This window comes from Nerophis ophidion, linkage group LG28 (assembly GCF_033978795.1).
Source record: "Nerophis ophidion isolate RoL-2023_Sa linkage group LG28, RoL_Noph_v1.0, whole genome shotgun sequence".
NCBI classification, from domain to species: Eukaryota; Metazoa; Chordata; class Actinopteri; order Syngnathiformes; family Syngnathidae; genus Nerophis; species Nerophis ophidion.
In genome coordinates this window covers 35,488,475-35,515,385 of record NC_084638.1, presented here as the reverse complement: position 1 = coordinate 35,515,385, position 26,911 = coordinate 35,488,475, and the positions used below count along the sequence as shown (strand labels likewise).

The 26,911-nt window shown below is 44.6% G+C and overlaps 1 protein-coding gene across 1 annotated transcript in view; it reads right to left on the bottom strand.

The window, feature by feature from the left end:
- Positions 1-1,124: 1,124 nt before the first annotated feature.
- Positions 1,125-26,911, bottom strand: part of LOC133545225 (BMP/retinoic acid-inducible neural-specific protein 3-like) — a gene marked incomplete at its 3' end in the record, with an annotated part of 132,111 nt that continues 106,324 nt past the window's right edge. The window contains exons 4-5 of the mRNA XM_061890620.1: positions 26,025-26,224; positions 1,125-1,230 (exon numbers count right to left, since the gene is read on the bottom strand). Of these exons, the coding sequence (XP_061746604.1) occupies positions 1,125-1,230; positions 26,025-26,224 (306 nt within the window). The remainder of the gene's footprint in view (positions 1,231-26,024; positions 26,225-26,911) is intronic.

Sequence of the window (26,911 nt, the reverse complement as noted above, 5' to 3'; positions counted from 1 at the left end):
CCGTCTGATTTATTTCTGGGAGAACGAACCCCGCATCACGATGCGACCCGGTCCTCACAATTTCACTGTCTTTTGAAATGCTTTTGGATCTCCGATCCCGGTTTTTCAAAACAGATTATTGGAAAACAAATTGATGTTTTGAAAATGATGGATGAGAATAAATGAGAATAACAACTCGGAAGTGAACCGTACCAGACATCAACAATACCAGGGAGACTGATGTCATTACCAATGAGCTGTGGGTACACCTGTGGCCCTCCTACCTTTGCCAGTTGGGAGTGGCCATAGTGAATGAGAATGGACACTGACTATTGGAGCTGTGAACCTCCCAATCACAGTCTTCTTCCAGACTCGGACTTGACAAAAAGTGTCCACAATCAACCACAATCAAGTATGTCACCAACCGGATGTGGTCCGAGTCCAACATGCTGAGATCAAGAATGTTCTTGACGCACCATCTTACCACAAGTGGACTGCGATACGGACCACACCTGGTGGTGCTGCAGGATTGGGGTGCAACTAAAGAAACGACAAACATCAAGATGTTTCACCCAGACCTCTTGGAGTAGTTTACTCAGAGTTTTGAGAGGGAATTTCCCATCCCATACACACCACACCACTTGGACTACCTTTGGGAAGAAGTCCTTAAGATCACATGACTATTTCCGAGCCAAATCCAAATAGATTAGAGTCATGTGGACTGATGAATAAAATCCCAAGAAATAAATACAGCTGCTGGTGCCAGTGGACGCAAACCCTTGGTCCACACCAGTAAAAGGTCAGATGATTCTCGATCCCTGTGTTTACCCGGCTTCTCCTGGTTGCTACTAGCTTCCATGCTAGTCTTTACTCATAGCCTTTTTGAATTTTAGTCAGGGCATGTAGTATTTATTATTTTCCTATGTTCTAGCAGTTTCTGCAGTTCTGCCTGTTTTCCATATTTTGTTGAAGGCTTATATCTGTGTATTTCTTTTGAACTATTTTGGATCAACTATTGGCAAACATTTGGGACACTTGTTACAACGCAAGATGGGTCCAAAACCTGCTTAGCTCCCAGCACGTGCGGACCCTCAAACTTTTTATGACTTTTTGTTCAAAATTGTGTATGCAAGTGTGAGTCGTACCTCTTAGGTGGATCTTGTTTTCCGGACTGTGCACCAACACTGAACTAACAGAGTCCAAGCTGTCATAGTTACTGCACCCGAGAGGGCCCGTCCTCGTCTCTGTTACCTAGGAAACAAAGGAGAACTTGAGTATGTATGCCGTCCTTTTGCAGCCATAAATGTTTCAAACCATTTCTGTGTTTGCATAGAACATTGAAGAACGGCTGCAGTTTCTACCGTACCACAAACACTTGAAATCCTACAGATGAGCAGAAATAAGGTTCTTACATGATGACAGCATTATCAATTAATCAATCAATCAATCGGGTGACCGGGTTTAAATGAATGCTGAGTGGGTACGGTTCATATGTGAGTCAAGACCAGCAGGGGGATCCTATTGCATGTAGACCAGGGACGTCACCGACTGATGCATAGAGCAGCGGTCCACCCCTGCTCCCGAATTGGAACAGCTAGCGCGTCCTCCGTCGAAACTAATCCGTGGCCACCTGGTATCCTCTCCGTGTAGGAAAAGGTGGCAGAGCAGCAAAGAGAAGCGGCAGAGCAACTGGTCTAAAAATGGGTCTATTTAAGGTTCAAGTTAAAGTACCAATGATTGTCACACACACTCTTGGTGTGGCGAAATTATTCTCTACATTTGACCCATCACCCTTGATCACCCCCTGGGAGGTGAGGGGAGCAGTGGGCAGCAGTGGTGCCACGCCCGGGAATCATTTTTTGGTGATTTAACCCCCAATTCCAACCCTTGATGCTGAGTGCCAAGCAGGGAGGTAATGGCTCCCATTTTTATAGTCTTTGGTATGACTCGGCCGGGGTTTGAACTCACAACCTACCTCAGGGCGGACACTCTAACCGTTAGGCCACTGAGTAGGTAAAGGCTAGAGTATACAAATGAGTTTTAAGATGGGACTTAAATGCTTCTACTGAGGTAGCATCTCAAACTGTTACTGCTAGAACATTCCAGAGTACTGGAGCCCCAATAGAAGACGCTCTATAGCCCGGCTCTGGGAATCACTAATAAGCCGGAGTTCTTCGAATGCAGATTTCTGCCCGGGACTTATGGTACAATACTATCAGCAAGATAGATTGTTTAGTGTTTTATACCTAAGTATCCATCCATCTATTTTCTACCGCTTATTCCGTTCTGGGTCGCGGGGGGCACTGGCGCCTATCTCAGCTACAATTGGGCGAAAGGCGGCGTACACCCTGGACAAGTCGCCACCTCATCACAGGGCCAACACAGATAGACAGACAACATTCACACACTAGGGCCCATTTAGTGTTGCCAATCAACCTATCCCCAGGTGCATGTCTTTGGAGGTGGGAGGGGCCTATCCCCAGGTGCATGTCTTTGGAGGTGGGAGGGGCCTATCCCCAGGTGCATACTTTGAAGGTGGGAGGGGCCTATCCACAGGTGCATGTCTTTGGAGGTGGGAGGGGCCTATCCCCAGGTGCATACTTTGAAGGTGGGAGGGGCCTATCCCCAGGTGCATACTTTGAAGGTGGGAGGGGCCTATCCCCAGGTGCATGTCTTTGGAGGTGGGAGGGGCCTATCCCCAGGTGCATACTTTGAAGGTGGGAGGGGCCTATCCCCAGGTGCATACTTTGAAGGTGGGAGGGGCCTATCCCCAGGTGCATGTCTTTGGAGGGGGGAGGGGCCTATCCCCAGGTGCATACTTTGGAGGTGGGAGGGGCCTATCCCCAGGTGCATACTTTGAAGGTGGGAGGGGCCTATCCCCAGGTGCATTTCTTTGGAGGGGGGAGGGGCCTATCCCCAGGTGCATTTCTTTGGAGGGGGGAGGGGCCTATCCCCAGGTGCATGTTTTTGGGGGTGGGAGGGGCCTATCCCCAGGTGCATGTTTTTGGGGGTGGGAGGGGCCTATCCCCAGGGGCATGTCTTTGGAGGTGGGAGGGGCCTATCCCCAGATGCATTTCTTTGGAGGGGGGAGGGGCCTATCCCCAGGTGCATGTTTTTGGGGGTGGGAGGGGCCTATCCCCAGGTGCATGTCTTTGGAGGTGGGAGGGGCCTATCCCCAGGTGCATACTTTGAAGGTGGGAGGGGCCTATCCCCAGGTGCATACTTTGAAGGTGGGAGGGGCCTATCCCCAGGTGCATGTCTTTGGAGGGGGGAGGGGCCTATTCCCAGGTGCATACTTTGGAGGTGGGAGGGGCCTATCCCCAGGTGCATGTCTTTGGAGGTGGGAGGGGCCTATCCCCAGGTGCATGTCTTTGGAGGTGGGAGGGGTCTATCCCCAGGTGCATTTCTTTGAAGGGGGGAGGGGCCTATCCCCAGGTGCATGTTTTTGGGGGTGGGAGGGGCCTATCCCCAGGTGCATGTCTTTGGAGGTGGGAGGGGCCTATCCCCAGGTGCATGTCTTTGGAGGTGGGAGGGGCCTATCCCCAGGTGCATGTCTTTGGAGGTGGGAGGAAGCCAGAGTACCCGGAGGGAACCCACGCATTCACGGGGAGAACATGCAAACTCCGAGCCCGGGATTGAACCCTGACTACTCAGGACCTTCGTATTGTGAGGCAGATGCACTAACCCCTCTGCCACCGTGAAGCTATACCTAAGTAGGTAAAAGCTTAAAGTCGCATCTTACTGACAGTTACTTTCTCCAACTTGTTTGCATGTGACAACACACGTTACTAAGAATGTTGACGTAACGTGGCTTGCTACTTTTAGTGTGGTTGTCTGTCGACAGGACGTCCGAAGCATAGAAACTTCAATTTTGGGAGTAACTGGTGTGCAGGTGTAGTGGAACATTTCTGTCCTAGGACCTCCAAACTAAATGCATTGGGAGGGACACGACATAAGAGGTCAAGTCAAGGGAGTTGGTTTGATTTTGAGATTGGTGGGGACACAAAAGTGCTCCAAGGCAGCACTCTCATAGCTTACTTTTTTTTTATTTTTTTATTTTTTTACATTAGCAATAATAATTTCAGGTCATGCAGATGTTATAAAAGGTGAAGCAACTAAAATGAAAGCAAAGGAGACAACTTGGAAGAGTTCTCATCTTTACTCTTTAGTGTAGGGCTGTAGTGCAAGTGTGCATCATACTGTCCATCAACATAGCCTACTGTCCATCAACATAGTCTACTGTCCATCAACATAGCCTACTTTCCATCAACATAGTCTACTGTCCATCAACATAGCCTACTGTCCATCAACAAGTGTGCATCATACTGTCCATCAACATAGCCTACTTTCCATCAACAAGTGTGCATCATACTTTCCATCAACATAGCCTACTTTCCATCAACAAGTGTGCATCATACTGTCCATCAACATAGCCTACTGTCAATCAACACAGCCTACTGTCAATCAACATAGCCTACTGTCAATCAACATAGCCTACTGTCCATCAACATAGCCTACTGTCCATCAACAAGTGTGCATCATACTTTCAATCAACATAGTCTACTGTCCATCAACAACTGTGCATCATACTGTCCATCAACATAGCCTACTGCCCATCAACAAGTGTGCATCATACTGTCCATCAACATAGCCTACTGTCCATCAACAACTGTGCATCATACTGTCAATCAACATAGTCTACTGTCCATCAACATAGTCTACTGTCCATCAACATAGCCTACTGTCCATCAACAAGTGTGCATCATACTGTCCATCAACATAGCCTACTGTCCATCAACAACTGTGCATCATACTGTCAATCAACATAGTCTACTGTCCATCAACATAGTCTACTGTCCATCAACATAGCCTACTGTCCATCAACATAGCCTACTGTCCATCAACAAGTGTGCATCATACTGTCAATCAACATAGTCTACTGTCCATCAACATAGCCTACTGTCCATCAACATAGTCTACTGTCCATCAACATAGCCTACTGTCCATCAACATAGCCTACTGTCCATCAACATAGCCTACTGTCCATCAACAAGTGTGCATCATACTGTCAATCAACATAGCCTACTGTCCATCAACATAGCCTACTGTCCATCAACATAGTCTACTGTCCATCAACATAGCCTACTGTCCATCAACATAGCCTACTGTCAATCAACATAGCCTACTGTCCATCAACATAGCCTACTGTCCATCAACATAGCCTACTGTCAATCAACATAGCCTACTGTCCATCAACATAGTCTACTGTCCATCAACATAGTCTACTGTCCATCAACATAGCCTACTGTCCATCAACATAGTCTACTGTCCATCAACATAGCCTACTGTCCATCAACAAGTGTGCATCATACTGTCCATCAACATAGCCTACTGTCCATCAACAAGTGTGCATCATACTGTCAATCAACAAAGTCTACTGTCCATCAACATAGCCTACTGTCAATCAACATAGCCTACTGTCCATCAACATAGCCTACTGTCCATCAACATAGCCTACTGTCCATCAACATAGTCTACTGTCCATCAACATAGCCTACTGTCAATCAACATAGCCTACTGTCCATCAACATAGCCTACTGTCCATCAACATAGCCTACTGTCCATCAACATAGTCTACTGTCCATCAACATAGCCTACAGTCCATCAACATAGCCTACTGTCCATCAACAAGTGTGCATCATACTGTCAATCAACATAGTCTACTGTCCATCAACATAGCCTACTGTCCATCAACATAGCCTACTGTCAATCAACATAGCCTACTGTCCATCCACATAGCCTACTGTCCATCAACATAGCCTACTGTCAATCAACATAGCCTACTGTCCATCAACATAGCCTACTGTCCATCAACATAGTCTACTGTCCATCAACATAGCCTACTGTCCATCAACATAGCCTACTGTCCATCAACATAGTCTACTGTCCATCAACATAGCCTACTGTCCATCAACAACTGTGCATCATACTGTCCATCAACATAGCCTACTGCCCATCAACAAGTGTGCATCATACTGTCCATCAACATAGCCTACTGTCCATCAACAACTGTGCATCATACTGTCAATCAACATAGTCTACTGTCCATCAACATAGTCTACTGTCCATCAACATAGCCTACTGTCCATCAACAAGTGTGCATCATACTGTCCATCAACATAGCCTACTGTCCATCAACAACTGTGCATCATACTGTCAATCAACATAGTCTACTGTCCATCAACATAGTCTACTGTCCATCAACATAGCCTACTGTCCATCAACATAGCCTACTGTCCATCAACAAGTGTGCATCATACTGTCAATCAACATAGCCTACTGTCCATCAACAAGTGTGCATCATACTGTCAATCAACATAGTCTACTGTCCATCAACATAGCCTACTGTCCATCAACATAGTCTACTGTCCATCAACATAGCCTACTGTCCATCAACATAGCCTACTGTCCATCAACATAGCCTACTGTCCATCAACAAGTGTGCATCATACTGTCAATCAACATAGCCTACTGTCCATCAACATAGCCTACTGTCCATCAACATAGTCTACTGTCCATCAACATAGCCTACTGTCCATCAACATAGCCTACTGTCAATCAACATAGCCTACTGTCCATCAACATGGCCTACTGTCCATCAACATAGCCTACTGTCAATCAACATAGCCTACTGTCCATCAACATAGTCTACTGTCCATCAACATAGTCTACTGTCCATCAACATAGCCTACTGTCCATCAACATAGTCTACTGTCCATCAACATAGCCTACTGTCCATCAACAAGTGTGCATCATACTGTCCATCAACATAGCCTACTGTCCATCAACAAGTGTGCATCATACTGTCAATCAACAAAGTCTACTGTCCATCAACATAGCCTACTGTCAATCAACATAGCCTACTGTCCATCAACATAGCCTACTGTCCATCAACATAGCCTACTGTCCATCAACATAGTCTACTGTCCATCAACATAGCCTACTGTCAATCAACATAGCCTACTGTCCATCAACATAGCCTACTGTCCATCAACATAGCCTACTGTCCATCAACATAGTCTACTGTCCATCAACATAGCCTACAGTCCATCAACATAGCCTACTGTCCATCAACAAGTGTGCATCATACTGTCAATCAACATAGTCTACTGTCCATCAACATAGCCTACTGTCCATCAACATAGCCTACTGTCAATCAACATAGCCTACTGTCCATCAACATAGCCTACTGTCCATCAACATAGCCTACTGTCAATCAACATAGCCTACTGTCCATCAACATAGCCTACTGTCCATCAACATAGTCTACTGTCCATCAACATAGCCTACTGTCCATCAACATAGCCTACTGTCCATCAACATAGCCTACTGTCAATCAACATAGCCTACTGTCCATCAACATAGCCTACTGTCCATCAACATAGCCTACTGTCAATCAACATAGCCTACTGTCCATCAACATAGCCTACTGTCCATCAACATAGCCTACTGTCCATCAACAAGTGTGCATCATACTGTCCATCAACATAGCCTACTGTCCATCAACAAGTGTGCATCATACTGTCCATCAACATAGCCTACTGTCCATCAACAAGTGTGCATCATACTGTCCATCAACATAGCCTACTGTCCATCAACATAGCCTACTTTCCATCAACAAGTGTGCATCATACTGTCCATCAACATAGCCTACTGTCCATCAACAAGTGTGCATCATACTGTCAATCAACATAGTCTAATGTCCATCAACATAGCCTACTGTCCATCAACATAGTCTACTGTCCATCAACATAGCCTACTGTCAATCAACATAGCCTACTGTCCATCAACATAGCCTACTGTCCATCAACATAGCCTACTGTCCATCAACAAGTGTGCATCATACTGTCCATCAACATAGCCTACTGTCCATCAACAAGTGTGCATCATACTGTCCATCAACATAGCCTACTGTCCATGAACAACTCTGCATCATACTGTCAATCAACATAGTCTACTGTCCATCAACATAGCCTACTGTCCATCAACATAGTCTACTGTCCATCAACATAGCCTACTGTCCATCAACAAGTGTGCATCATACTGTCCATCAACATAGCCTACTGTCCATCAACAAGTGTGCATCATACTGTCCATCAACATAGCTTACTGTCCATCAACAAGTGTGCATCATACTGTCCATCAACATAGTCTACTGTCCATCAACATAGCCTACTGTCCATCAACAAGTGTGCATCATACTGTCCATCAACATAGCCTACTGTCCATCAACAAGTGTGCATCATACTGTCCATCAACATAGCCTACTGTCCATCAACAAGTGTGCATCATACTGTCCATCAACATAGTCTACTGTCCATCAACATAGCCTACTGTCCATCAACAAGTGTGCATCATACTGTCCATCAACATAGCCTACTGTCCATCAACAAGTGTGCATCATACTGTCAATCAACATAGCCTACAATCCATCAACATAGTCTACTGTCCATCAACATAGCCTAATGTCAATCAACATAGCCTACTGTCCATCAACATAGCCTACTGTCCATCAACAAGTGTGCATCATACTGTCCATCAACATAGCCTACTGTCCATCAACAAGTGTGCATCATACTGTCCATCAACATACCCTACTGTCCATCAACAAGTGTGCATCTTACTGTCCATCAACATAGCCTACTGTCCATCAACAAGTGTGCATCATACTGTCCATCAACATAGCCTACTGTCAATCAACACAGCCTACTGTCAATCAACATAGCCTACTGTCCATCAACAACTGTGCATCATACTGTCCATCAACATAGCCTACTGTCCATCAACAACTGTGCATCATACTGTCAATCAACATAGTCTACTGTCCATCAACATAGTCTACTGTCCATCAACATAGCCTACTGTCCATCAACATAGTCTACTGTCCATCAACATAGCCTACTGTCCATCAACAAGTGTGCATCATACTGTCCATCAACATAGCCTACTGTCTATCAACAAGTGTGCATCATACTGTCAATCAACATAGTCTACTGTCCATCAACATAGCCTACTGTCAATCAACATAGCCTACTGTCCATCAACATAGCCTACTGTCCATCAACATAGTCTACTGTCCATCAACATAGCCTACTGTCCATCAACATAGCCTACTGTCCATCAACATAGTCTACTGTCCATCAACATAGTCTACTGTCCATCAACATAGCCTACTGTCCATCAACAAGTGTGCATCATACTGTCCATCAACATAGCCTACTGTCCATCAACAAGTGTGCATCATACTGTCCATCAACATAGCCTACTGTCAATCAACACAGCCTACTGTCAATCAACATAGCCTACTGTCCATCAACAACTGTGCATATACTGTCCATCAACATAGCCTACTGTCCATCAACAACTGTGCATCATACTGTCAATCAACATAGTCTACTGTCCATCAACATAGCCTACTGTCCATCAACATAGCCTACTGTCCATCAACATAGTCTACTGTCCATCAACATAGCCTACTGTCAATCAACATAGCCTACTGTCCATCAACATAGCCTACTGTCCATCAACATAGCCTACTGTCCATCAACATAGCCTACAGTCCATCAACATAGCCTACTGTCCATCAACAAGTGTGCATCATACTGTCAATCAACATAGTCTACTGTCCATCAACATAGCCTACTGTCCATCAACATAGCCTACTGTCCATCAACATAGCCTACTGTCAATCAACATAGCCTACTGTCCATCAACATAGCCTACTGTCCATCAACATAGCCTACTGTCAATCAACATAGCCTACTGTCCATCAACATAGCCTACTGTCCATCAACATAGCCTACTGTCCATCAACAAGTGTGCATCATACTGTCCATCAACATAGCCTACTGTCCATCAACAAGTGTGCATCATACTGTCCATCAACATAGCCTACTGTCCATCAACAAGTGTGCATCATACTGTCCATCAACATAGCCTACTGTCCATCAACATAGCCTACTTTCCATCAACAAGTGTGCATCATACCGTCCATCAACATAGCCTACTGTCCATCAACAAGTGTGCATCATACTGTCAATCAACATAGTCTACTGTCCATCAACATAGCCTACTGTCCATCAACATAGTCTACTGTCCATCAACATAGCCTACTGTCAATCAACATAGCCTACTGTCCATCAACATAGTCTACTGTCCATCAACATAGCCTACTGTCCATCAACATAGCCTACTGTCCATCAACAAGTGTGCATCATACTGTCCATCAACATAGCCTACTGTCCATCAACAAGTGTGCATCATACTGTCCATCAACATAGCCTACTGTCCATCAACAAGTGTGCATCATACTGTCCATCAACATAGCCTACTGTCCATCAACATAGCCTACTGTCCATCAACAAGTGTGCATCATACTGTCCATCAACATAGCCTACTGTCCATCAACATAGCCTACTTTCCATCAACAAGTGTGCATCATACTGTCCATCAACATAGCCTACTGTCCATCAACATAGCCTACTGTCCATCAACAAGTGTGCATCATACTGTCCATCAACATAGCCTACTGTCCATCAACCAGTGTGCATCATACTGTCCATCAACATAGCCTACTGTCCATCAACAAGTGTGCATCATACTGTCCATCAACATAGCCTACTGTCCATCAACATAGCCTACTGTCCATCAACAAGTGTGCATCATACTGTCAATCAACATAGTCTACTGTCCATCAACATAGCCTACTGTCCATCAACATAGTCTACTGTCCATCAACATAGCCTACTGTCAATCAACATAGCCTACTGTCCATCAACATAGTCTACTGTCCATCAACATAGCCTACTGTCCATCAACAAGTGTGCATCATACTGTCCATCAACATAGCCTACTGTCCATCAACAAGTGTGCATCATACTGTCCATCAACATAGCCTACTGTCCATGAACAACTCTGCATCATACTGTCAATCAACATAGTCTACTGTCCATCAACATAGCCTACTGTCCATCAACATAGTCTACTGTCCATCAACATAGCCTACTGTCCATCAACAAGTGTGCATCATACTGTCCATCAACATAGCCTACTGTCCATCAACAAGTGTGCATCATACTGTCCATCAACATAGCTTACTGTCCATCAACAAGTGTGCATCATACTGTCCATCAACATAGTCTACTGTCCATCAACATAGCCTACTGTCCATCAACAAGTGTGCATCATACTGTCCATCAACATAGCCTACTGTCCATCAACAAGTGTGCATCATACTGTCAATCAACATAGTCTACTGTCCATCAACATAGCCTACAATCCATCAACATAGTCTACTGTCCATCAACATAGCCTAATGTCAATCAACATAGCCTACTGTCCATCAACATAGCCTACTGTCCATCAACAAGTGTGCATCATACTGTCCATCAACATAGCCTACTGTCCATCAACAAGTGTGCATCATACTGTCAATCAACATAGTCTACTGTCCATCAACATAGCCTACTGTCCATCAACATAGCCTACTGTCAATCAACATAGCCTACTGTCCATCAACATAGCCTACTGTCCATCAACATAGCCTACTGTCAATCAACATAGCCTACTGTCCATCAACATAGCCTACTGTCCATCAACATAGTCTACTGTCCATCAACATAGCCTACTGTCCATCAACATAGCCTACTGTCCATCAACATAGCCTACTGTCAATCAACATAGCCTACTGTCCATCAACATAGCCTACTGTCCATCAACATAGCCTACTGTCAATCAACATAGCCTACTGTCCATCAACATAGCCTACTGTCCATCAACATAGCCTACTGTCCATCAACAAGTGTGCATCATACTGTCCATCAACATAGCCTACTGTCCATCAACAAGTGTGCATCATACTGTCCATCAACATAGCCTACTGTCCATCAACAAGTGTGCATCATACTGTCCATCAACATAGCCTACTGTCCATCAACATAGCCTACTTTCCATCAACAAGTGTGCATCATACTGTCCATCAACATAGCCTACTGTCCATCAACAAGTGTGCATCATACTGTCAATCAACATAGTCTAATGTCCATCAACATAGCCTACTGTCCATCAACATAGTCTACTGTCCATCAACATAGCCTACTGTCAATCAACATAGCCTACTGTCCATCAACATAGCCTACTGTCCATCAACATAGCCTACTGTCCATCAACAAGTGTGCATCATACTGTCCATCAACATAGCCTACTGTCCATCAACAAGTGTGCATCATACTGTCCATCAACATAGCCTACTGTCCATGAACAACTCTGCATCATACTGTCAATCAACATAGTCTACTGTCCATCAACATAGCCTACTGTCCATCAACATAGTCTACTGTCCATCAACATAGCCTACTGTCCATCAACAAGTGTGCATCATACTGTCCATCAACATAGCCTACTGTCCATCAACAAGTGTGCATCATACTGTCCATCAACATAGCTTACTGTCCATCAACAAGTGTGCATCATACTGTCCATCAACATAGTCTACTGTCCATCAACATAGCCTACTGTCCATCAACAAGTGTGCATCATACTGTCCATCAACATAGCCTACTGTCCATCAACAAGTGTGCATCATACTGTCCATCAACATAGCCTACTGTCCATCAACAAGTGTGCATCATACTGTCCATCAACATAGTCTACTGTCCATCAACATAGCCTACTGTCCATCAACAAGTGTGCATCATACTGTCCATCAACATAGCCTACTGTCCATCAACAAGTGTGCATCATACTGTCAATCAACATAGCCTACAATCCATCAACATAGTCTACTGTCCATCAACATAGCCTAATGTCAATCAACATAGCCTACTGTCCATCAACATAGCCTACTGTCCATCAACAAGTGTGCATCATACTGTCCATCAACATAGCCTACTGTCCATCAACAAGTGTGCATCATACTGTCCATCAACATACCCTACTGTCCATCAACAAGTGTGCATCTTACTGTCCATCAACATAGCCTACTGTCCATCAACAAGTGTGCATCATACTGTCCATCAACATAGCCTACTGTCAATCAACACAGCCTACTGTCAATCAACATAGCCTACTGTCCATCAACAACTGTGCATCATACTGTCCATCAACATAGCCTACTGTCCATCAACAACTGTGCATCATACTGTCAATCAACATAGTCTACTGTCCATCAACATAGTCTACTGTCCATCAACATAGCCTACTGTCCATCAACATAGTCTACTGTCCATCAACATAGCCTACTGTCCATCAACAAGTGTGCATCATACTGTCCATCAACATAGCCTACTGTCTATCAACAAGTGTGCATCATACTGTCAATCAACATAGTCTACTGTCCATCAACATAGCCTACTGTCAATCAACATAGCCTACTGTCCATCAACATAGCCTACTGTCCATCAACATAGTCTACTGTCCATCAACATAGCCTACTGTCCATCAACATAGCCTACTGTCCATCAACATAGTCTACTGTCCATCAACATAGTCTACTGTCCATCAACATAGCCTACTGTCCATCAACAAGTGTGCATCATACTGTCCATCAACATAGCCTACTGTCCATCAACAAGTGTGCATCATACTGTCCATCAACATAGCCTACTGTCAATCAACACAGCCTACTGTCAATCAACATAGCCTACTGTCCATCAACAACTGTGCATATACTGTCCATCAACATAGCCTACTGTCCATCAACAACTGTGCATCATACTGTCAATCAACATAGTCTACTGTCCATCAACATAGCCTACTGTCCATCAACATAGCCTACTGTCCATCAACATAGTCTACTGTCCATCAACATAGCCTACTGTCAATCAACATAGCCTACTGTCCATCAACATAGCCTACTGTCCATCAACATAGCCTACTGTCCATCAACATAGCCTACAGTCCATCAACATAGCCTACTGTCCATCAACAAGTGTGCATCATACTGTCAATCAACATAGTCTACTGTCCATCAACATAGCCTACTGTCCATCAACATAGCCTACTGTCCATCAACATAGCCTACTGTCAATCAACATAGCCTACTGTCCATCAACATAGCCTACTGTCCATCAACATAGCCTACTGTCAATCAACATAGCCTACTGTCCATCAACATAGCCTACTGTCCATCAACATAGCCTACTGTCCATCAACAAGTGTGCATCATACTGTCCATCAACATAGCCTACTGTCCATCAACAAGTGTGCATCATACTGTCCATCAACATAGCCTACTGTCCATCAACAAGTGTGCATCATACTGTCCATCAACATAGCCTACTGTCCATCAACATAGCCTACTTTCCATCAACAAGTGTGCATCATACCGTCCATCAACATAGCCTACTGTCCATCAACAAGTGTGCATCATACTGTCAATCAACATAGTCTACTGTCCATCAACATAGCCTACTGTCCATCAACATAGTCTACTGTCCATCAACATAGCCTACTGTCAATCAACATAGCCTACTGTCCATCAACATAGTCTACTGTCCATCAACATAGCCTACTGTCCATCAACATAGCCTACTGTCCATCAACAAGTGTGCATCATACTGTCCATCAACATAGCCTACTGTCCATCAACAAGTGTGCATCATACTGTCCATCAACATAGCCTACTGTCCATCAACAAGTGTGCATCATACTGTCCATCAACATAGCCTACTGTCCATCAACATAGCCTACTGTCCATCAACAAGTGTGCATCATACTGTCCATCAACATAGCCTACTGTCCATCAACATAGCCTACTTTCCATCAACAAGTGTGCATCATACTGTCCATCAACATAGCCTACTGTCCATCAACATAGCCTACTGTCCATCAACAAGTGTGCATCATACTGTCCATCAACATAGCCTACTGTCCATCAACAAGTGTGCATCATACTGTCCATCAACATAGCCTACTGTCCATCAACAAGTGTGCATCATACTGTCCATCAACATAGCCTACTGTCCATCAACATAGCCTACTGTCCATCAACAAGTGTGCATCATACTGTCAATCAACATAGTCTACTGTCCATCAACATAGCCTACTGTCCATCAACATAGTCTACTGTCCATCAACATAGCCTACTGTCAATCAACATAGCCTACTGTCCATCAACATAGTCTACTGTCCATCAACATAGCCTACTGTCCATCAACAAGTGTGCATCATACTGTCCATCAACATAGCCTACTGTCCATCAACAAGTGTGCATCATACTGTCCATCAACATAGCCTACTGTCCATGAACAACTCTGCATCATACTGTCAATCAACATAGTCTACTGTCCATCAACATAGCCTACTGTCCATCAACATAGTCTACTGTCCATCAACATAGCCTACTGTCCATCAACAAGTGTGCATCATACTGTCCATCAACATAGCCTACTGTCCATCAACAAGTGTGCATCATACTGTCCATCAACATAGCTTACTGTCCATCAACAAGTGTGCATCATACTGTCCATCAACATAGTCTACTGTCCATCAACATAGCCTACTGTCCATCAACAAGTGTGCATCATACTGTCCATCAACATAGCCTACTGTCCATCAACAAGTGTGCATCATACTGTCAATCAACATAGTCTACTGTCCATCAACATAGCCTACAATCCATCAACATAGTCTACTGTCCATCAACATAGCCTAATGTCAATCAACATAGCCTACTGTCCATCAACATAGCCTACTGTCCATCAACAAGTGTGCATCATACTGTCCATCAACATAGCCTACTGTCCATCAACAAGTGTGCATCATACTGTCCATCAACATAGCCTACTGTCCATCAACAAGTGTGCATCTTACTGTCCATCAACATAGCCTACTGTCCATCAACAAGTGTGCATCATACTGTCCATCAACATAGCCTACTGTCAATCAACACAGCCTACTGTCAATCAACATAGCCTACTGTCCATCAACAACTGTGCATCATACTGTCCATCAACATAGCCTACTGTCCATCAACAACTGTGCATCATACTGTCAATCAACATAGTCTACTGTCCATCAACATAGTCTACTGTCCATCAACATAGCCTACTGTCCATCAACATAGTCTACTGTCCATCAACATAGCCTACTGTCTATCAACAAGTGTGCATCATACTGTCCATCAACATAGCCTACTGTCCATCAACATAGCCTACTGTCCATCAACAACTGTGCATCATACTGTCCATCAACATAGCCTACTGTCCATCAACATAGTCTACTGTCCATCAACATAGCCTACTGTCTATCAACAAGTGTGCATCATACTGTCCATCAACATAGCCTACTGTCCATCAACATAGCCTACTGTCCATCAACAACTGTGCATCATACTGTCCATCAACATAGCCTACTGTCCATCAACATAGCCTACTGTCCATCAACAACATCAGAAATACATTCATGCAATACAACATTGTAAATAAACATAAATGAACTGTAATAATCTTTTCCCCAACTTGTGTTTAAATCACTCACAATTTTTCCCTTCAATTACTTCTTTCTATTGCTGCTTTTGTACTGTAAATATGTTTGTCACTAATACTCAAATACAAGCAGGTTAGTGTCCACTGGTTGTTCCTATTGGAAAGAGCCAAACACGTGCCTCCGCCCGTCTGTCACAGAAATGAACTGCTGGCCAAAAAGATGTTGATGCATGACAGATACATGAAGGACAATGGCCATAGAGCTTGATGGTACAGTTACTGCCTGAGCAAAAAGGCTTTTACTAAATATGAATATTACTTCATATTAATGAATTATATTTTAGAATTGTAAAATCACATGATCATCTAGTGAGGGTTTATTGTATTTCCACCACTTTAGTATTTTCAAACCGTTGCTCACTTCTACACAAATACATGAAACTAAAAAATCATTTCAAAAATAAAACGGAAAGGTGAAATCCGGCGATCTAATCTAACGCTATATTATAAAAATACAGACGTTTTGTTAACGCTATATTGTAAAAAAATTTTTAAAAAACAATTTACAAACACAAGCTATGGGATGACATAAGAGGAAACGTGACCCCGGAAGTAAATGCGTCATCCCATAGCTTGTGTTTGTAAATTGTTTTTTTAAATTTTTTTTATAATATAGCGTTAACAAAACATCTGTATTTTAATAATATAGCATTATATTTTTATAATATAGCGTTAACAAAACGTCTGCATTATTCATGACCCCGGAAGTAAATGGGGGTGGGGAAGCGTTTTGTAGGGGGGAAGAAATTTGGCGTGACACTCTCGTCCGCTCGCTAGCAACTAGCATGTAGGCTAGCTTTTACAAGCAGAAGGAGTGACAGCGGGGACAGCCGATCACACGTAAGTTAGCATGAAAATGGCAACCAATCAGGGAGCGATATTTAGGTTAGAGGCGGGACTTCTAGCAGAGACGGACATTTAGATCTTTCTGTGCCATAATCATTGACTAAACATCACGGGCAGCGCTTGTATTGATAGTGACTACACAGTAGCGGCTGGATATTGGGTAGGGGACGTGTCCCTAGTGTCCCTACCCAATTCTACGCCCTTGGGTCAAGTCACCCTGAACATTGGACAGTTACATAAGTTGTTATGTCAAAAATCAGGCCATCAGGTGCGCTCTTACTTAATTCCTTTCATGAGGGTGCACCATCTTTCGTCTCCGGAGACACTGTCTGTAATCATATCCATTAAAATCCAACTTTGTACTATCTGATTGTGAGTAATTAGAACTTTCTATTGTTCCTGTTTAAGAGTCGGACTTTTCAACCACATAAAATCGGCGTCACGAACAGGATGAGGCCCCGGGTTAAATCCCCGACATTTCTACTACACAGGTGACAGTAAATGAACCTGATATCACGTAGAGATATCATGCAGAGGTAACCAGGTATACAAAGGACGAGCAGAGACAGTTTCCTGACATGCAGTTGGACAGGACTGTCTGCAACCTCTCTAGCAGTCACTGCCAAGTTGTTCTAGGAACTCAACACAAATAGTTAGGAACAGCTGAATTGTAACCTTTGACAACCCATGAAAGAGTTGCTGACACCTTGCACAGGGGCACTGCGACCATAGTCCGTAAGCAGACTAGAAGGGAAGGACTTTAGCGGGGATTTGAGTAGGAAGTGGTCCGACTCCCTGAGAAAGTCCAGCCAAATAGGTTGAAAAAGAGCGGGGTTGTTTCCGGATGCGTTGAGTATGAATGAGTCATCCGGCATGTTCCGACGCCTCATGCAGTATTTAGTGAGTGAGTGAGTGATTAGCGGCCATTAGACGTGAGCCAAGCAGACGCGAAGCTGGCAGGCGTGGCGTGTTGGCACAACACTAAGTCGTCTGACAGCGCAAACAAATAAACATCCTTGCTTTCCATACGCCGCCACTGCAGCTGCTCGCTGGCTGTTGGCTGGCTGCTCGCTGGCTGCTCGTTGGCTGCTCGCTGGCTGCTGGCTGGCTGCTCGCTGGCTGCTCGCTGGCTGCTCGCTGGCTGCTGGCTGGCTGCTCGCTGGCTGCTCGTTGGCTGCTCGCTGGCTGCTGGCTGGCTGCTGGCTGGCTGCTGGCTGGCTGCTGGCTGGCTGCTGGCTGGCTGCTCGCTGGCTGCTGGCTGGCTGCTCGCTGGCTGCTGGCTGGCTGCTGGCTGGCTGCTCGCTGGCTGCTGGCTGGCTGCTCGCTGGCTGCTGGCTGGCTGCTGGCTGGCTGCTGGCTGGCTGGCTGCTGGCTGGCTGCTGGCTGGCTGCTCGCTGGCTGCTCGCTGGCTGCTGGCTGGCTGCTCGCTGGCTGCTCGCTGGCTGCTGGCTGGCTGCTGGCTGGCTGCTCGCTGGCTGCTGGCTGGCTGCTCGTTGGCTGCTCGCTGGCTGCTGGCTGGCTGCTCGCTGGCTGCTCGCTGGCTGCTCGTTGGCTGCTCGCTGGCTGCTGGCTGGCTGCTCGCTGGCTGCTCGCTGGCTGCTCGCTGGCTGCTCGTTGGCTGCTCGCTGGCTGCTCGCTGGCTGCTCGCTGGCTGCTCGCTGGCTGCTCGCTGGCTGCTGGCTGGCTGCTCGCTGGCTGCTCGCTGGCTGCTCGTTGGCTGCTGGCTGGCTGCTCGCTGGCTGCTGGCTGGCTGCTCGCTGGCTGCTGGCTGGCTGCTGGCTGGCTGGCTGCTGGCTGGCTGCTCGCTGGCTGCTCGCTGGCTGCTCGCTGGCTGCTCGCTGGCTGCTCGCTGGCTGCTGGCTGGCTGCTCGCTGGCTGCTCGCTGGCTGCTGGCTGGCTGCTGGCTGGCTGCTCGCTGGCTGCTCGCTGGCTGCTCGCTGGCTGCTCGCTGGCTGCTGGCTGGCTGCTGGCTGGCTGCTGGCTGGCTGCTGGCTGGCTGCTCGCTGGCTGCTCGCTGGCTGCTCGCTGGCTGCTGGCTGGCTGCTGGCTGGCTGCTCGCTGGCTGCTCGCTGGCTGCTCGCTGGCTGCTGGCTGGCTGCTGGCTGGCTGCTCGCTGGCTGCTCGCTGGCTGCTCCCTGGCTGCTCGTTGGCTGCTCGCTGGCTGCTGGCTAGCTGCTCGCTGGCTGCTCGCTGGCTGCTCGCTGGCTGCTCGTTGGCTGCTCGCTGGCTGCTCGCTGGCTGATGGCTGGCTGCTGGCTGGCTGCTCGCTGGCTGCTGGCTGGCTGCTCGCTGGCTGCTCGTTGGCTGCTCGCTGGCTGCTGGCTGGCTGCTCGCTGGAAGCTCGCTGGCTGCTCGCTGGCTGCTGGCTGGCTGCTGGCTGGCTGCTCGCTGGCTGCTCGCTGGCTGCTCGCTGGATGCTCGCTGGCTGCTCGCTGGCTGCTGGCTGGCTGCTCGCTGGCTGCTGGCTGGCTGCTCGCTGGCTGCTCGCTGGCTGCTGGCTGGCTGCTGGCTGGCTGCTCGCTGGCTGCTGGCTGGCTGCTCGCTGGCTGCTGGCTGGCTGCTCGCTGGCTGCTCGTTGGCTGCTGGCTGGCTGCTCGCTGGCTGCAGAGCATCCAAAGTCACCTGAGATTGGAAGGTCTAATTACAAGAGACTAAAACCTGGCGTCACACACGTGCCCATCAAGTCTTTGTCTTTGTACGTCCTCCATTCTCACTTGATATCAATAACTCACCTTCTACTTCACTCTTTTCATTTTAGCCCGCTGGCCTGCTCTAAAAATAGCTCAAATAGCAGCACTTACCAGTGAGCTGCCTCTATTTTTTTACATTTTATTTATTTACAAGCAAGCTGGTCTCTCTTTGCTGGACATTTTTAATTCTAAGAGAGACAAAACTCAAATAGAATTTGAAAATCCAAGAAAATATTTGAAAGACTTGGTCTTCACTTGTTTGAATAAATTCATTTAATTGTTTTACTTTGCTTCTTATAATTTTCAGAAAGACTATTTTAGAGAAAAAATACAACCTTAAAAATGATTTTAGGATTTTTGAAACACATATACCTTTTTACCTTTTAAATTCCTTCCTCTTCTTTCCTGACAATTTAAATCAATGTTCAAGTAAATTTATTTATTTTATTGTAAAGAAGAATAAAAAAATAATAATCTAATTCTTCATTTTAGCTTCTGTTTTTTCAACAAAGAATATTTGTGAAATATTTCTTCAAACTTATTTTGTTTAAAATTCAAAGAAAATATTCTGTCAAATCGAGAAAATCTTTAGAATCAAATTTGGATCTTATTTCAAAGTCTTTGGAATTTATTTAAAAAATGTTGTTCTGGAAAATCTAGAAGAAATAATGATTTGTCTTTGTTATAAATATAGCTTGGTCCAATTTGTTATATATTCTAACAAAGTGCAGATTGGATTTTAACCTATTTAAAACATGTCATCAAAATTCTAAAAATAATCTAAATCAGGAAAAATGACTAATGATGTTCCATAATTTTTTTTTTTTATTGTTTCAAAAAGATTTAAATTAGCTAGTTTTTCTCTTCTTTTTTTCGGTTGAATTTTGAATTTTACAGAGTCGAAATTGAAGATAAACTATGTTTCAAAATTAAATTTAAATTTTTTTCCTGTTTTCTCCTCTTTTAAACCGTTCAATTAAGTGTTTTTTCATCTACAAAAAACCTTGCGTAAAAGGAAAAAAAATGTACGTGTATATATATATATATATAAAAGGTTAATTGAGCAAATTGGCTATTTCTGGCAATTCATTTAGGTGTGTATCAAACTGGTAGCCCATGGCATTGATCAGTACCCAAGAAGTATTTCTTGCTTTGCAAAAGGTTGCTGACCCCTGCTGTAGAGAATAAATGTGTGGAAGGTTGTAGAGAAGGTGGATGGTGTAGAGAATAATTGTGTGCAAGATGTCCCGACTGAGGTGAATTAGACTTGGTAATGAGGTTCCTCCCACTCCACTGTGCTGCAGCCACTCCATGCCCACAGACATAGGAGGTCAGAGGTCAAGTGCGGCCCACTCCTCGCTGGCCGAGGAGCAGTTCTGGCAGCAGATTGGGCAGGCTGGTGGATCTGCTGCCATGTATGTCAGTAAAGTGTCAAAGACAAATGTGTGAGTCGTGTTGGAGGCTGTCAACACGCTGAGGAACAACATCTGACTCACGTTGGACGCTGGCTTTGACAACAACATGACATGGAAACTACACAGAGGATATCACTGAACACGTAGTATCATTAGTCAAACTACACAGAGGATATCACTGAACACGTAGTATCATTAGTCAAACTACACGGAGGATATCACTGAACACATAGTATCATTAGTCAAACTACACGGAGGATATCACTGAACACAGTATCATTAGTCAAACTACACAGAGGATATCACTGAACACATAGTATCATTAGTCAAACTACACAGAGGATATCACTGAACACAGTATCATTAGTCAAACTACACGGAGGATATCACTGAACACGTAGTATGATTAGTCAAACTACACGGAGGATATCACTGAACACGTAGTATCATTAGTCAAACTACACGGAGGATATCACTGAACACGTAGTATCATTAGTCAAACTACACAGAGGATATCACTGAACACATTGGATTATTAGTCAAACTACATGGAGGATATCACTGAACACATAGGATTATTAGTCAAACTAGATGGAGGATATCACTAAACACGTGGTATCATTAGTCAAACTACACGGAGGATATCACTGAACACAGTATCATTAGTCAAACTACACAGAGGATATCACTGAACACATAGTATCATTGGTCAAACTACACGGAGGATATCACTGAACACATAGTATCATTAGTCAAACTACACAGAGGATATCACTGAACACGTAGTATCATTAGTCAAACTACACAGAGGATATCACTGAACACATAGTATCATTAGTCAAACTACACGGAGGATATCACTGAACACATAGGATTATTAGTCAAACTACACGGAGGATATCACTGAACACGTAGTATCATTAGTCAAACTACACAGAGGATATCACTGAACACATAGTATCATTAGTCAAACTACACAGAGGATATCACTGAACATATAGGATTATTAGTCAAACTACACGGAGGATATCACTGAACACGTAGTATCATTAGTCAAACTACACAGAGGATATCACTGAACACATAGTATCATTAGTCAAACTACACAGAGGATATCACTGAACATATAGGATTATTAGTCAAACTACACGGAGGATATCACTGAACACGTAGTATCATTAGTCAAACTACACAGAGGATATCACTGAACACATAGTATCATTAGTCAAACTACACAGAGGATATCACTGAACATATAGGATTATTAGTCAAACTACACGGAGGATATCACTGAACACGTAGTATCATTAGTCAAACTACACGGAGGATATCACTGAACACGTAGTATCATTAGTCAAACTACACAGAGGATATCACTGAACATATAGGATTATTAGTCAAACTAGATGGAGGATATCACTGAACACGTAGTATCATTAGTCAAACTACACAGAGGATATCACTGAACATATAGGATTATTAGTCAAACTAGATGGAGGATATCACTGAACACGTAGTATCATTAGTCAAACTACACAGAGGATATCACTGAACACATAGTATCATTAGTCAAACTACACGGAGGATATCACTGAACACATAGGATTATTAGTCAAACTAGATGGAGGATATCACTGAACACGTAGTATCATTAGTCAAACTACACAGAGGATATCACTGAATACATAGTATCATTAGTCAAACTACACATAAGATATCACTGAACACATAGTATCATTAGTCAAACTACACGGAGGATATCACTGAACACGTAGTATCATTAGTCAAACTACACGGAGGATATCACTGAACACGTAGTATCATTAGTCAAACTACACGGAGGATATCACTTAATAAACACGATTAGTGGTGGAGGTGAAGTGCAACATGGTGAAAGTACAAATACTTTACTCTTTCACAATCTCTCCAACCACGGTAACAATAATATCCAGTGCCGTGACTAACCTCAATTTTCATCAATGAAATGCAACCTTGCACTTTTCTACTGGGCTGTGCAACATCACTGAACTGATCTACTGGGCTGTGCAACATCACTGCGCTGATTAACAGGGCTGTGCAACATCACTGAACTGATTAACAGGACCGTGCAACATCACTGAACTGATTAACAGGGCTGTGCAACATTAATGCACTGATCTACTGGGCTGTGCAACATCAATGAACTGATTAACAGGACTGTGCAACATCAATGAACTGATTAACAGGACTGTGCAACATCAATGATCTGATTAACAGGGCTGTGCAACATCACTGAACTGATTAACAGGGTTGTGCAACATCAATGAACTGATTAACAGGGCTGTGCAACATCAATGAACTGATTAACAGGACTGTGCAACATCAATGATCTGATTAACAGGGCTGTGCAACATCACTGAACTGATTAACAGGGTTGTGCAACATCAATGAACTGATTAACAGGGTTGTGCAACATCAATGAACTGATTAACAGGACTGTGCAACATCAATGAACTGATTAACAGGGCTGTGCAACATCACTGAACTGATTAACAGGGCTGTGCAACATCACTGAACTGATTAACAGGGCTGTGCAACATCACTGAACTGATCTACAGGGCTGTGCAACATCAATGAACTGATTAACAGGGCTGTGCAACATCACTGAACTGATCTACAGGGCTGTGCAACATCAATGAACTGATTAACAGGGCTGTGCAACATCACTGAACTGATTAACAGGGCTGTGCAACATCACTGAACTGGTCTACAGGGCTGTGCAACATCAATGAACTGATTAACAGGGCTGTGCAACATCACTGAACTGATCTACAGGGCTGTGCAACTTCAATGAACTGATTAACAGGGCTGTGCAACATCAATGAACTGATCTCAGTATTAAAAAGGATCAGCAATAGAAAAGTCACAATAATTGTACTCACAATCCATGTTTGTTCTCCAAGTGTTCAGCATGGACAACATCATTTTGAATAGTAATAATAAATATAATTACACCCCCCTACCCCCTTACGCGCAGGATTCTCACAGGAATGAGGCACACCGTGTTTGTTGTACAAAGGGTGGATTTAGTTTCAGTGTCATAAAGTTCTGCTCCAAGCTAGTAGAACTTTGCTCCTCCTCTTCTTCTATTCAGCCAAAAGCTAAACTGCTGACTGGTCAGAATCTGCGTGTTGATTGTCAGGCCTCAGAAAGTCCTAATGTCTGGTCTTATTACAGTTTTTCCTGCTGACTGTGCTCCCAAAGCACCTTGACATCATTAAGAAGACCTTCTCTTGGAAGTCTTTCACCTTTCTCACAACCATTCTTTCTCCAGCAGGTCACATCTGGCATGGAAACTGCAGAGCGAGTACAATTCTTTCATATTTCACTTTTACCCCCAAGTGCTGTCTTTCATACCAAACCTCCTCTTCCAGTCCATTCCAGCCCGACAATTGCAGTCACAGCTCTTTGGTCTTGCCCGTGGTGGCATGGAAGTTAGAATGAATATTTATTTATAGCCATCATTTTTCAAACGGTAGTTATTCTACAAACTTGATCTGTTCTTCAGTCCCCCGTCAAAAGGAGGCCAAGAACAGCGCCTCAAATCCCAGAGTGAGTGGCACTGGGAGCAGGGTGGGTGAAGTGTCTTGCCCAAGGACTCTGCGGCAGTGACTGACACTACATGGCACACAACTTGAAGGAGCTGGCATGACAGTTTGCTGGTAGAATTCACTTCACCAGGACCTCTAGCAGTTCATCTCACTCCAAAACGTCTGCCATGATGGTCTGTCAGCTACATTGACACAACCATTGTCCTGGGACTTGGTCCTCCATTATCAGTGATTGCAAATCCCTGGTCCAACCCCAGCCACAATGACACCTCCATCCTCTCAATCCAATCATCCCTCGCAGCTTTTCCAACCCCGAAAAAGTTGCGGATCATTGCAGTCTCTCTCGCAAAGATCGGCTCATCTCTGCCGCAAACCAGCAGATCTACAATCCTCCGCAGGAACTGCCTCCTCTGTTCCTCCACCCACCCCGGCCTTTCAAGCCTGTCCTGATCCCACAAACCTAACCCTGGAGGAGTCCACCTTGTCGAGGAAAGACCGGCCACCACCCAGCTCCCGGGCACCATGGAGACAGTGTGAGGACCAAGGAGGTCGACTGAGGAAGAGTCCGCCTAACATCTCTCGCTCTGGTGCCCTGCACTGCTCCCATTTCGGTAGTGCTGATCACTGGGCAAGTCCTTTAAGGAAATCAGCAGGCATCCGAAAGCAAGACAAGCGCTTCTGAGGGTCCTGCTGGCCTAAAAGGATGGACGGTCTTCATGAGGAGAGAAACCTACTTTGGGATGAACCTTGACACGGTCCTCGTCACAGACAGAAGTGACATCCCTTCTAACCACGCCAGAGTGTCCATTATGGACCATACCTTTATCATTATTATGATGGACCATACCTTCATCATTATTATGATGGACCATACCTTTATTATTATTATTATTATTATGACGGACCATACCTTTATTATTTTTTTATGGACCATACCTCTATTATGATGATGGAACATACCTTGATAGCTGCAGTGGCGATCTGGAGGTGATGGAGTCTCCTAAGTGTGCTTTCTCGATCTGTGAAGTATGAAGCAGCTAACTGGTGCAGCAGCTCCAGAGAAACCACATTACTGCTGCTGTTGTTGTTGTTGTTGTTGTTGCCTTCCCACTTCTTGTTCAGCTTCTGTTTGTCCAAGAAGATGGTCAGAGACTCCTCCCCTGAGGAAGAGGAAATGACACGCTCATTTTTATTCTTCAAACGTGCTCGTTAACCATCAACACGTTTCTGCGATGAGGAAAAAGGTCATATGTTGAAATTGATACAGACAATATTTCCTCATCTTTCTTCCAGTCACATTGTTGCCATGACGACGCCTTGGTGACGTCCTGAGGATAGCAGCTGACTGCTGGGATAGACCGGAGTACAAAATCTGCTCACACAACGTGAATGGATGAATGACAAGGTAGATGGATGGATGAATGATGGGGTAGATGGATGGATGAATGGATGAATAATAGGGTACATGGATTGATGAATGACAGGGTAGATGGATGTATGAATTACAAGTCTTGAACACTGTCTTCATCACTGCTAAATGGGTTGAATGGTAAATGGGTCAAACAAAAATGGGTTAAATAGTAAATGGGTCAAAGGGTAAATGGGTCAAATGGTAAATGGGTTACAATTGTATCGCACGTTTCTACCTTCAAGGCACTCAAAGCGCTTTGACACTATTTCTACATTCACACAGCAAATAGTCTTTGGTCCACATGTTGGTGTGTGAAGTGAATCGTAGCAAGTGAGGACCAGCCACATGTTGGTGTGTGAAGTGAACCGTACCAGGTGAGTACCAGCCACACTTTGGTGTGTGAAGTGAAGCGTACCAAGTGAGGACCAGCCACATG